We start from the raw sequence: 12,354 nt of genomic DNA, 5'->3' as shown, positions 1-12,354 counted from the left end.
GGGCCGGGCCGGGCGCCTCTGCCCCGGTGCTGACCGCGTGTGTTGCAGGTCGCGGGGATGGAGGACCGAGCGCCTCCCGCGTCTTCGTGGTCCGCAAGGATCAGGACATCTACATCCACACCCTGCGGAAACTCTTCAATGAGTCGCACGGGATCTTCATCGGGCTGCAGCGGAGCGAGGAGGAGCTGGCGGGGAAGTCGAGGAAAGCGCAGTGAGTGGATGGGGAGCGGGAGGTGGGAAACACCCGCGGTCCCTGCGCCTTCTCCAGACAGGAAAGCGCCTGGGACTTGGAAATGCCTCTGGTGAGGCGGATGCCATTGACCAGGCTGCTCCGAGCTGCTGTAATCAGCTGCAGTGCAGAAACAATGGCTGTTTTGGGGTCATTTTACCAAGCAGAGCCCTGATCCTTCCAGTGACTGTGCTGACCAACACCTTTCCCAGCATACAGCAACCACTGTGCACAGCCTCACTGATCCCCACTGATTCACCCAAGTACTGGGAGCATCTGCTGCTGCAGAGGAACTTGCAAAGCTTTAGTGGACAACAGGCATGAGAGTAAAACTCAAGCAGCACTTCCTAACTGAAGTCTTTCTCTGTTTGGCAGTTTGGTTCAAGTGAGTAAAAACTACCGGTCGGTGATCAGAGCCTGCATGGAGGACATGCACCAGGCAGCTAGTAAGTTTGTTCTCTTACAGCAGTAAAAAGAAATGCTGGTTGGGGTTATAAAATAGCATTTCAATTGTGAGTTATTGCAACTACTGTAAAATAGATTCCAGTAATTATCAAGACTCCATTTCTGTCCAGATTTCCAAGTTGGTTTGTAAATCCTACCACATTTTAACAGATTTTCTTGGGGATTTGCAGTCTTTCCATGTCTCAGGTTGCAGTTTTATGGGAAACAGTCCAAATTAACAGCTGGCTCCCTGTTGCCATACCCAGATTTGCACAGGATTTGTAAAGGAAAGTTGCAGTTTTATATAAAAGTTAGCTTTGCCACGTGTGTACTCGGTTATGTCTGTGCTTGATGAGTGATCACATATTGTTGTCTCTATTCATGGGCCCTGAAAGGGCTGTGAAAGGTAAATCTGTCACACTTTGACTTTCCTTGTTCCTCTCTCAGTTTCAGCCCGGGACCCTGCCCTGCAGAACCAGTACAGCACCCAGGTAATGTCATGTAGTCACAGCAGAGCATGGAGCCTGGCTAGTAAATCCATCAAGGAGGCCAGCACTGTGGCAGTAAAGCAGTTTAGATTTAACTCTGGCTTAGTATATTGGATGCAGTTTGTGACCAAGAATAAATGGGGATAAATAGTGAGCTCCTTTATTTCTAGAACCAAAAAAAGATGTCCAACATCTCAATTCACTGCCATTTCTTAAGCATTTATCCAGTGTTAGAGGGGTGATGTTTTCTTGTCATCTTAGAGTCAGCTGTGAGCCAGTAATTGGCTGTCTGAGACTTCACCCCTCAAACACACAAGTTCCAGTTGGCCTCGTGGCAAGCTCTGGCTGTTCACTGGGAGTGCATGGGAAGAGCAGTGCTCACAGTAGCTTTGTTCTGACAGCAGATGCCTTTATGTTACTATTCCCAACAGCTGGAATGATGACTGGCTCTAAACATGGCCCTGCTTTTTTCACTCTTCAGGTTTCTATCCTCTCTGCGATGGAGCTGATCTGGAACCTGTGTGAGATTCTCTTTGTTGAAGCAGCTGCAGGTGAGCAGTGAACTATCTGATGTTAAGATTGAAGGGTTTTTGGTTTGCTTATTCACTTGTTTAAAATATATATAGCATCTGTTGTGTCATTTTAATATGTTTTAGAGCTACAACAGTGTCAGTAAGCCTTTTAATACCTCTTCTGCCTCAGTAAATTGCTGCCTTCTTACAGAATTACATCAAGCTGTTAGATTTGCCTTCTACCTTTTCCCCTCATGTATAGTGCACTACAATGTAAATTCTCTTTTTGACAGTTAGGGAAGAAGAGGGATATCAAAAGTTATTGCCAATTTATTTGACTTCTGAGCATAAGCACATCTTTAAGCATCAAATATGTTGATGCCATCTAACATTTACACATTCTCTGCTGCGGCTCCTTTAGCTTTAGATGCCATTTCTGAAGTCAGTTTGTTTACACTGGCATTTGAAAGTAGTGAATAGTAAGGAAATGGGTTGTAGATTAAGTAATCTGAAGAAAAGTTAACCGCCAAGTGCCAGATTCCTTCTTCATAATCAGTTAATAATAATGAATTGATGCTAAATTAAACAGGAACATTCTGTGTGTCCTTTGGCATTGCAAGATTTATGATCTGAATCACTCACCTTTTGTTTCTTCAAGTAACTGGTTAGGGTTTTCTTCTGGATTGTGTTGCCACATGGAATTCTGTCAGCAGCCTGGTGCTCCCACAGCCTGGCTACTGAGGAGCTCTGGGCCTTTGTAGTTTGACTGTGGCAGGTAGAAACCCAGTCAGTAAACCTCAGGTAGGTGACTGTCAGGCCAGTAAGGTTAGAAGGAAGTAAGACAGCAGTTTGGGAAGAAACTCTTGGGAACTAACAGTGAAATCTTCTCTGCACAAAGCTGGCCCCCTCCTGCTTCGCCTCCTCGACTGGGTTCGACTTCACGTCTGTGATGTAGACAACATGGTCCGTGAAGTTCTGAGCAGTGAAGATCCATCAAAACATGAGCTCTTCTGGAACGTGGTGAGCACAGTCTCAGCCAGCCTGTGTGTTTTGCCTTCCTCTTCCCTACTCAACACTAGATGACATCTAAAAACTGATTCCTAGGATGCTGTTGTCTACCTCTGTAGCTTTTAAGATGAATCCATTCCGAAGATCATTCCCATCCTGATCCTTTCATTTTCACCCTCCACAGAGGTCAACCCACTGTGTATTTGAATTAGCAAGGGCCTACGGTTGAAGCATTTAACTCCACTCAACTCACAAGTGAACTCTGACACCCTCCTGGGTATTTTCCAGCCTTGCTCAGTGTGGTGCTCACAGAGGGTGGTTTTTACAGGTGGATGTCTTTGTGCTGCAAGGCCGAATGGATGAAGCACGGCATTTGCTCTCCAAGGAAGCCAGTGCCAATCCCACGTCAGTGAACATGTACAGAATCCTGGATGACTTGATGAAGAAGATGCCTGTGCCCAGTGTATGTATAAAGAGCACTGTTACCATGCTGCTCCACTGGGAAAAGAGAACTACTCTGATGCGGCTCCTGTCACATAACCACTAAAACATCTCAAGTCTTAATCCTTGACAGCCATAATATTTGTGTTCTTGAGTTGCCCTAAAGACCCAACTATTCAGATAAAAGCCTGTTGAGTGACAAATCTGCAGAGAAATGTCATTTTAGCAGCAGGATCCATTCTCCAGTTGTCTGAAACAGATCCTGATGAGAACTATTCTCTCATACAGAATATCCTCTAAAGACTTAGCAGCAGTTTTCCTCTGTTGCAGTGATTTCCCTGTGGAGGAAAAACTGCAGCTGCAGGAGTAACCTCTCACAGGCTCCTCTTTGCCTTATTTAGATGGGTAAAATAAGACACTTCAGGTGTCTTACTGTAGGACAAGTTAAAAATGGATTTAGCTTTTTATCACAGCCGAGTTCAGCCCCAAGCACTCGTGATTTCACTTGGTGCTTCCCTTCTTATTTTATGTATCTTATCTTCTGTTCAGCTTAATGCCACCCAGACACTGACTGAGATGGAGCTGAAGTGGCAGCACTGGCATGAAGAATGTCAGCGGTATCTACAGGATGGAACTTTTGCTTCCAATTCCCACATGGAATCCATCTGCAAGGTGTGTTTTTGCTGGGAAGGAGAGAAACCAGACAAGTACCAGATCCATCCTTGTGTATTTCAGGAGCCCTGTGTAGCCATAAATAACTTGATTATGCTGGATGACCTGTTCATTAAATCAGGAGATTTCAGGCCAGTCTTCTCTGTTGTTCTGCAACAGTCTTTGCAGGCCTGGGCAGATCGTTTTGCTGTCCAAGGCCATGGGGCTGATGAGGAAACTGGGCTCTGAGAAGGATCTTTGTCATTTGTTACTTCATTTTGATTAAAACTTTGCAAACTGGGAGTGATGCTTCTGGAGAGTCCCAGTGCAGCTGTGTGCGTTGCTGGGTTTGGAGGATCACTCCTGTGTCTTTCTCCTGTTAGATCCTGCTGGGAGATGAGGATGCCATACTGGAGAAAAAGGAGCTCATGACCACTTGGTACCACTTCCTGGTTACCCGACTGCTCTATTCCCACCCAACGGTGAAGCCGATGGAGCTGCGGTTTTATGCACAGGCATGAAATGGGATTATTTGGATCTTCTCCACTCTTCTCACACACACAAAATTACTGACTTAAGGAACACTTTGGGAGGGTAACATCCTGCAGCAGCTACACACCTGTAAGATGTTCCCTAGAATCTGAAATGGGTCAGGAGTCTGATAGAGTTGAAGACCCACTCTCTTCAGTGGCTGCTGACACCAGTCTTGTTACTGCAGATTGTTTTCCCAGTTTCCTTATGCTAAAACAAGGAAAAAATCTTTCTTTGTTAATGTGTTCAGTCTCTGACCTGTTATTTCCCATAAAATGACCAAAACAAGGCTGCTCCATCCAAACGTCTTCCTTTTACCATCTCACAACTTCTGCATTTATCATGTCTTGTAATCTCATTCCACAGTCTAGCATGGACCTGTTCCTGGGTGTAGAATGCAGCCCTGAGCCTCTAGACACGATTTTGATGGCAGCCTTTGAATTTGAGATTCATCAAGTGATCAAGGAATGCAGGTGGAGTTTTAAGGCTTCTCAGTCCCTGGTTCTACAGTATAGCCTCTGTTTGCATTTACTCCAGTAGGATTTGGGGTAGAGGATATGGGTGCAGCCCCACCTCATCATCCTTTCCAAGGATTTAGCAAAAGTACATGAAGCAGGCAGCAATGACAAGTATTCCATTAGGTCTGGGACATTGCAGCCAGACATCTTGCTGGAATACAGCCTCTGTATTGGGAAGAAATGCCTGTGGAGAACGTGACATATTCCTTGGCAGCAGTAGGCTTAGTTTTTCCTTTCTTTTGCTCGTTTCAAATGCAGCATTGCCCTGAGCAACTGGTGGTTTGTGGCTCATCTGACTGACCTGCTGGACCACTGTAAGCTGCTGCAGTCCCACAATCTCTAGTAAGTATTGGTTTGTATTCATTGTTCAGACACCCAGCAGCAAGGATGACTGTAACAGCACATGGATTTTGATTGAAAAGGAGCATCTTAGGCCTGTACAGAGGATGGAGAATAAAGGTCCTGCCTGTCATCTGTGGCAGAGGGTTGGAGCTAGATGATCTTAAGCTCTCTTCCAACTCTTAACCATTCTATGTGCCTCTGAAGTTACAGGCAGCCCAGATGCTCTGAGAAGCAGAAGCAGTTGCTGACCTGATGAATTCAATGTGCTGTTCAGCAGTGCCTCAGGATGGTGTTAGCATTCCTAAATATCCTTTTATCCAAAATACCATCAAGGCCCCAATTGCTTGTGATTATTTGGAATAGTGAGAAACTAACCTCAAAAGAGCTCCTGAAGTTTGAGCAATTGAATTTTGCTGTGTGGATTCCCTTGAGGTCTCAGTTTATAAAGCTCTTACAGTTGCTCAGTGTTGTAGCTGTTGGCAGGTCTCGCAAGGAGAAAGCTGACCTGCAGCTTAGGCCCAAGGAACGAAGATTAAGATGGCCCCTGAGAAAACATGCTGCTTAAATTCACATACTTGTGAAATCAAGTCAGCAGGTTGTTTTTCAATGAGGTACAAATAATAATTCCTGTTTCTTTTCCCTCTTCCCCCCAGCTTTGGTTCAAACATGCGGGAATTCCTTCTGCTGGAGTACGCCTCAGGACTCTTCTCCCATCACAGGTACCACCTTCTGGTTTTGCTCAGACAACAGACTAACACGGAGGCAGCTAAAACAACTAACTCCATGTTAATGAAATAAAAGGGCAAAACTTCCAGAGCCACTGTTTGAATCCCAGCAGAGGCGTCCTTAAGGGATCGTGCAACACGAGCATGTTTTCTTTCCTGAATGGAAGACAAAAACTATTTGTTAGAGCCTGGGGAGCATGTTGACCTGGGCAGAATACTCCTGTCATGGGGCTTTCCTGGTACAGAACAACTTGTACTGAAGCACTCCTGAGCTGCAGGTGTTCCACAGTTGTTCTTGGTAGAAAGTAGAACCCATTTTAGGTCTGAATACTGACTTAGCCAGAGCTGGCTGTTACTAATGCAGACCCAGATTCTCCCTGTGGCTTTACTGTTGTGCTTATTTAAGGTGTATGTGATCAGAGTACCTGATGTTGGGGTTTTGCCCTCTCTCAGCCTGTGGCAGCTGGGGGTCGATTACTTCGACCACTGCCCCGAGTATGGCAGAGTGTATTTGGAGCTTCACATTGAACGGATACCCCTCAACACAGAACAGAAGGCCCTCAAAGTGCTGAGGATCTGCGAGCAGAGGCAGATGCATGAGCAAGGTGATGGATTTGTAAATCTCACTGTTCTGTAGCGGGAAGTGAAGCCACTGAACTAATTGTTTCCCCCTTCTCCTGCGTTTCCTCCGCAGTCCGTAGCATCTGTAAGATCATGGCCATGAAGGCGTTGAGGAATAACCGCTTGGGCTCTGCCCTGTCCTGGAGCATCAGGGCTAAAGATGCAGCTTTTGCTACACTCATCTCAGACCGGTGAGTGTGAAGAGCAGCTCCCAGAGGAATGCTGCCAGAGCAGGGTGGTGGGGAGAAGACTATTAGCCGCTGCAGTGGAGCAGAGCAGGTCCTGCTGCAGGCAGAGGGATGCTGGCTTTCCCTCAGAGCGAGTGCCTGCTTCTGGCCTAGCGTGTGACATCCATGAGTACTCTTATCTGCAGTGCCCTCCCTGGTTCTTCTCTGCGCTCTTTTACTTCCAGCAGTCTAGAGATGAAACAGATTGGCTTTATCCAACAGGCCACTCCTCTTAAAACTTGCTTTGGTAAACATCTCTTGGGGCAGTATCTCATGTACTGCCCTTGCATTGGTAGGGCTGTTTGATGGACTGTGTAGTGAACCAGGGAACTGGTTTGGGTGGAGGCTGAGCCCCTTCTGTGCTTCATATTCAGCAGGTTGTTTTTAACCAGTCGAGTTCACCAGGAAACCTCCAGACAAGTCAGTGGGAGTCACCTGAGCCACTGTTTCTGCAAAGAATCTCAACCCCCAGTTTAAGAGATGTATCAGGCAGTGAAGTTCTGTTGTGCCCCTGGGTTTGCATAAGCTCATCACAACATCTGACCTTGGAGGGTGGGAGGATGCTGACAAGGCCTGGGCTAAAGCTCTGGCAACTCTTTAAGGTTTCTACACCCTCACATCCCAGGATGGAGCTCTGCAAAAAGCAGCCGCAACAAAACTGATGAGAAGCTTTTAGAATTGTTTTGTTCCTGCTGCTCAGCACTGTTTTTACACAGCAGGAAAACAGAGCTTTTTGTTATGATCTGGGGGTGTCATTTACGCACCCACCAGCCTCAGCTTCCTGTGCTCACTCCTTCGCTCACTCCTTTCAAAGAACAGATCTCAACTCCCACAAAATCTAGAAGAATAAATTAAGTGGCCACTTCCAGGAAACATTTTGATGCCTTTTGAAACCCTCACAAGAGGCTGATTGATGGAACTCGGTTGTACAGTGACGTTCTCTGGGATGGATGATGCCTCTGTGTCTTTGTTGTGTCTCCCCAGCTTCCTCAAGGATTACTGTGAAAGGGGGAGCTTCTCTGACTTGGACCTCATCGATAACCTGGGACCATCCATGCTGCTCAGTGACCGGCTGACGTTTCTTGGTGAGACAAGCACAGTTTTCATTCTGGTCTCTTAGAACACAGTTAACTCCACAGAATCACTTGGATCTGGCTCTTCCTCCATCTGGCTCCATCCTGGTTTAGTGATGAGGGGAAGGCAAATGGCTAAGGTGATGAGGGGTGCAGCCTGCTTGCTGCCAGGAGACTGCACTTCCAGCAGTGCTGGCAGCAGCATCTGTCCCACGCTGCTTTGAGCAGGATAGTCTGGAATACTGACACTGGGAGGCTTCTCTTCACTAAGCCAGAATCACTGCCTGGAGAGCATCCCAGACACCAGCACATGTGGTCTGGAAGACCTGAGGGGGCTTCCATGGCAGAGAAACCAGTGGTTTAAGTGATTGTAACAATGTGACGGGTTTTTACTGCCTTCAGAAAGTTCTCCAGAGGCTGAACCACTCCTCTGGGTCCCATGTGCCAAGTTCAAGCTCACCCAAACAAAAGCTCTTTCACTGTGACAGTTGTGCCCAGTAACAGCGGTTTCAGGCTCTGGTGACCTGGCTGCAGCTGCTCTGGGGCCTCTGATTAATGGACTGAGAGAAGCAATGGAGCCAAAAGGCACTTTTCTCTGGAGCTGAGGCAAGAGGAGCACAATTACTGGGGCTAAAATCTCACCAGAGCTTGCAATAGCTGTTGGCAATTGGGCTGACACAGCGCTGCAGTCAGGGTGCTCCTGAAATTGATCTGTTCCCTTTTGGTCCAGGCTTGCAAAACTGGAACTGTATTTCCTGCCTTTAAACCTGATCCTAAATTAAGCCTAGAAGCTGGCTGTGTCTTAGTAAATTGTTCACATCCCTGTGTGCCTGGTGTCACCCAGTGGCCCTGGCATCAGCCCCCAAGATTCACAGCTTAATTGTGAAACACTGCTTGGAAACAGTGATTTAGAGAAATGCCCTTTCTGCTGTTGGTAAAACATCCTGAAAGGCCTGAGAATTATTTCTGCTTGGAGTTTTTAGGAACATCAGGTTTTGCTGGACAACTTTCACATGTCTCCGTCCTGAGCTGAAGGCTTAGTTGAAGGGGATCTGAGTGGGAGTCACTAGTGCAGTATGTGGATACAAACAAAGGCACAGATAAACCTCACTTCCATCCTTGGGCAGTTCTCACGTGCTGATCTAACTAATTCTTAGCAAAACCAGGACGTTCCACATGAACAAAGGTCTCAGTTTCCATTTAACCACTCAGGAAGACACTGCAGCCCTTCAGCCCCCCCCATTTCCATGATTCCAAAAAGAACAGTCACCCCCTGCTTCTCTCATCCTGTTCCTGGTTTGTGCACACCCCCCCAGAGCCACTCAGGCTGTTGCCCCTTGAACACTCAGCACCAGTGAGTGACCATCCTGCTTCCACCAGTGAATCCTACCAGGACAGCAACAGGCTTTTGGCTGCCACTGTTTTAACAACATTCCCCTTCTCCCAGACCCAGCTGCTTTGGAGACTCATTTCAGTTGGGGGTGGTTCTACCTGTGGGTCTGACAGACGCTGACACCTTTTCCCCTTCACCAACACCCGTGTGCAGGCAAGTACCGGGAATTCCACCGGCTCTACGGGGAAAAGCGGTTCTCCGAGGCTGCCAGGCTGCTCTTGATGCTGATGACAGCTCACATCGCTCCCTGCTCCTTCTGGATGACCCTGCTGACAGACGCCCTTCCCCTGCTGGAGCAGAAAGAGGTGAGCAGCTGGTCACACACAGCAAACCCCCCCACTGCTCTTTCCTTCCTTCCTGACAGGGGATCGTCTTTTCTCTTCCCAACCCCAGCCTGGAGGTGCGCCTCCAGAGTAAAAGAGCAGTTAGTGGCAGTTCCAGACCTGTGGAGCTACTCAAGGGTGCCACCAGTGGGAGCACACAGGAGCCAGGACAGGACAAGCCACTCCTAACTTGGTTCCCTGCCTTTAGAAAGCAGCAGTGGGATCAGCAGTGTGCTGGTAACTGAAGTACACACCGCATCCACCTCCTCTTGGTACTTGAAGGTTGTTCAGTGCTTCCTTCTTCTACTTCCCATTTTTCTGTCAAGATCTATCAAGAAAATGACAGTTGAGCAGTTGCAGACCCATGACTGGGTAAAGGCCAGAGCACCTGCTCTGACCTCAAAGCTCACCCTGCTCTGCACAGGAGGTGGCACTGGAGACCTCCCAAAGTCACTTCCAGCCTGAATTATCCTGGTTTAAAGGGTCAGGATGGATCCAAAGGAGTGTGGAAGCTTTCTCTTCCTCCCAGCTGAGTTCTCACTGTGTGATGTCCTCAAACACCATCACTTTCAGCAAGTATTTCCATTCCCACAGGTCATATTTTCAGCAGAGCAGACTTATGAGCTGATGCGGTGCCTGGAAGACCTGACAGCAGGGAAGTCGGATAAGCAGAAGTTCCAGGTAGCTCATGCTCTGAGGAGAACTGGATAACGGGGTGGTGGGGAGCGCCAGGGGACACAAACCCTTGTGTGAGGGCAGAAAGGGGAGACCCCGATTTACAGGGGCTGGTGGGGTGGCATTTTTAAAGGCCAACCAAACGAGGCATCATGAAGAGATTTCCATAGACACAAGCCCAGTGCTGGGGCAGTTCTGCTGGGCAGGATTGGACCGGTCATTGCTGTGTGCTCACTTCCAGGATGACAACGTCGAGACGATGAAAGTGGAAATGCTGAGACTTGCTCTTGCACGGAACCTCGCGCGAGTCATCGTCAAGGAAGGCACACTGGAGGGATCCTGAGGCCAGCAGGGTGTGAGTTCACTCCTCCTCTGTGACAAACTGTACATAAACCCGAGTGCTTTTCTAAGAATAAATGTCTTGGTTTGCATATTGCTGGGGATTTGCTCTTGGCTGCCATAAACATAACGTTTCAGAAGGCTGAGGCTGCTTGTTCCAAGTGCCAGCCCTCCCCAGTGAAGTCAACCCCATCACCAACAGCAGCGTTACCTTGGCTTTCCCAGTTGCTTTGCCTCCAGTACCCAGAGCTGACACTAAACCCACCTTTTAAGCCGTGAGAGGTTTAGAAAACAGCAACTTCTCCATTTTCCCTTAGTTTGGATGGTCTTGAGGCAATGAGTTGAGTTTCAGGCTTCCCAGAAGGAGCACCGACCGCAGCAGCACTCACTAGTAAGGGGGACCCAGAGAGCAAAGTAGGGAAATCAGTTTATTTCACATGCAGCAGATTGAATGCATCTGAGACGTATGTACAGTTACAGCTGTTGGGTGTGAGCAGGAACCTCACCCTACAGACAAGGAACATTCAGTTTTCATTTCCAAAGCTTACAACAAGGCATTTCCACGCTGCAGGACTCTGGAAGCTTCTCTCTGGCTGCACAGCCACAGGCAGCACTAACACAGGACAAAGCCAGGCTGCAGAGAGCACTTGTGCTCTTCTGGCCTCCCCAAAGTCACAGTGAGGCTCAGGCTGCATCCCCAGCAGTGAAACCTCAGGACACGCTGCCACCTCCTAAGCACCACCCTGTGCCTGCTGTGTCAGAAGGAATTCTCTCCTTGTCCTCTAGCCTAGTCTGTCGGGTTAAAACTGCTCTTTAGGGACCCAGCCATGCACCCACCCCTCTCACAAGCCCTCAGGGAGCTTCATGAGCTTCAGACCAGGCATTTACAGCAAGTTCCTTGGCTGAGCTTTGATCCCACCTTCAGGGGTTTCTACAACTGGTGCCTCCCGTGGCCAGGTTCTCAGGCCTTTGAATCTGCTGAGCTTTTCCCCTCCAGTGATTTTACTCTAGAGCACAGTAAAGAAAACGCAGCTGCACGTAACTCAGAGCTGCATTTGCAGCAATGGGGTTTACAGCCACCGTGAATTCAGCAGCACCTTCTCCTCCAGAGTTCTCCTACCTCAGGCAGGGGTCTCCTCCTGGGTGTGGGTTCTCTCAGTGCTTCAGCTGACAGCTCCTGCTCTTCTCTGTTAAGAGCTGCTGCCTGGTGGCACTGAGTGGTGTGGCAAGGACCTGCCCTACCTGTGCTGTGGTCAATGCACGTTAAAACCCCACTAATCTAAACCAGTCTGTCTCAAAGCTCACTGAGGCACTGCTTGAGATTGGAAAAGGAGGAGGAGGGGGCTGCTGGAATCAGGTCTTTGTGATTTAAATCTCATTTCTGCAGCAGGAGGGGTTGGTGTTTCTGCTTGCTCTAGTGGAAGGTGTCCCTGCCTGTGGCAGAGGGTTGGAACTGGATGAGCTTTAAAGTCCCTTCAACCCAAACCACTCTGTGATCCTATGGTTCTGCCCCCTGTTAGCACACCCCAGCAGTGTCCAGCGAAACTGCTTCCCCCCTTGCAGAGACAATTGCACTTGGCCACTTAATACATTAACGGGGCATCAAACCCCACACATGTACCCCCCAGCCCGGAGGAGCTTCCTTCCATTCACTGCCTGCTTGTTCCTATTTAGATATCCTACAGCTCTATTATTTACATCTTGTATGTCATTGCACTCAGCTCAATAAAACACAGTATTCAACTACAATAACAACACTGCCTGCACGAGGGGAGGTGAGAGGCAGCTCTCCTGATCCCTGCGTTCAGTCGCAG

General features: G+C 48.3%; 1 protein-coding gene across 1 annotated transcript; it reads left to right on the top strand.

Moving 5' to 3' along the window:
• Nucleotides 1-47: 47 nt before the first annotated feature.
• Nucleotides 48-10,632, top strand: NUP85 (nucleoporin 85kDa; the record flags this gene model as incomplete). Its single annotated transcript, XM_010010963.1, has 17 exons — nucleotides 48-211; nucleotides 605-675; nucleotides 1,121-1,164; nucleotides 1,643-1,712; nucleotides 2,572-2,693; nucleotides 3,010-3,144; nucleotides 3,672-3,794; nucleotides 4,157-4,288; nucleotides 4,671-4,777; nucleotides 5,081-5,164; nucleotides 5,818-5,883; nucleotides 6,343-6,494; nucleotides 6,584-6,701; nucleotides 7,722-7,822; nucleotides 9,357-9,508; nucleotides 10,121-10,207; nucleotides 10,443-10,632. Coding segments are annotated over 17 exons (1,830 nt in total), but the record flags the coding sequence as incomplete, so codon positions are not given.
• Between the last annotated feature and the right edge of the window lie 1,722 nt (nucleotides 10,633-12,354).

Source organism: Nestor notabilis, unplaced genomic scaffold (genome assembly GCF_000696875.1).
Source record: "Nestor notabilis isolate BGI_N333 unplaced genomic scaffold, ASM69687v1 scaffold29203, whole genome shotgun sequence".
Lineage (NCBI taxonomy): Eukaryota > Metazoa > Chordata > Aves > Psittaciformes > Psittacidae > Nestor > Nestor notabilis.
Note: the sequence above shows the minus strand (reverse complement) of the source record. Positions and strands in the feature narration are given on the sequence as shown.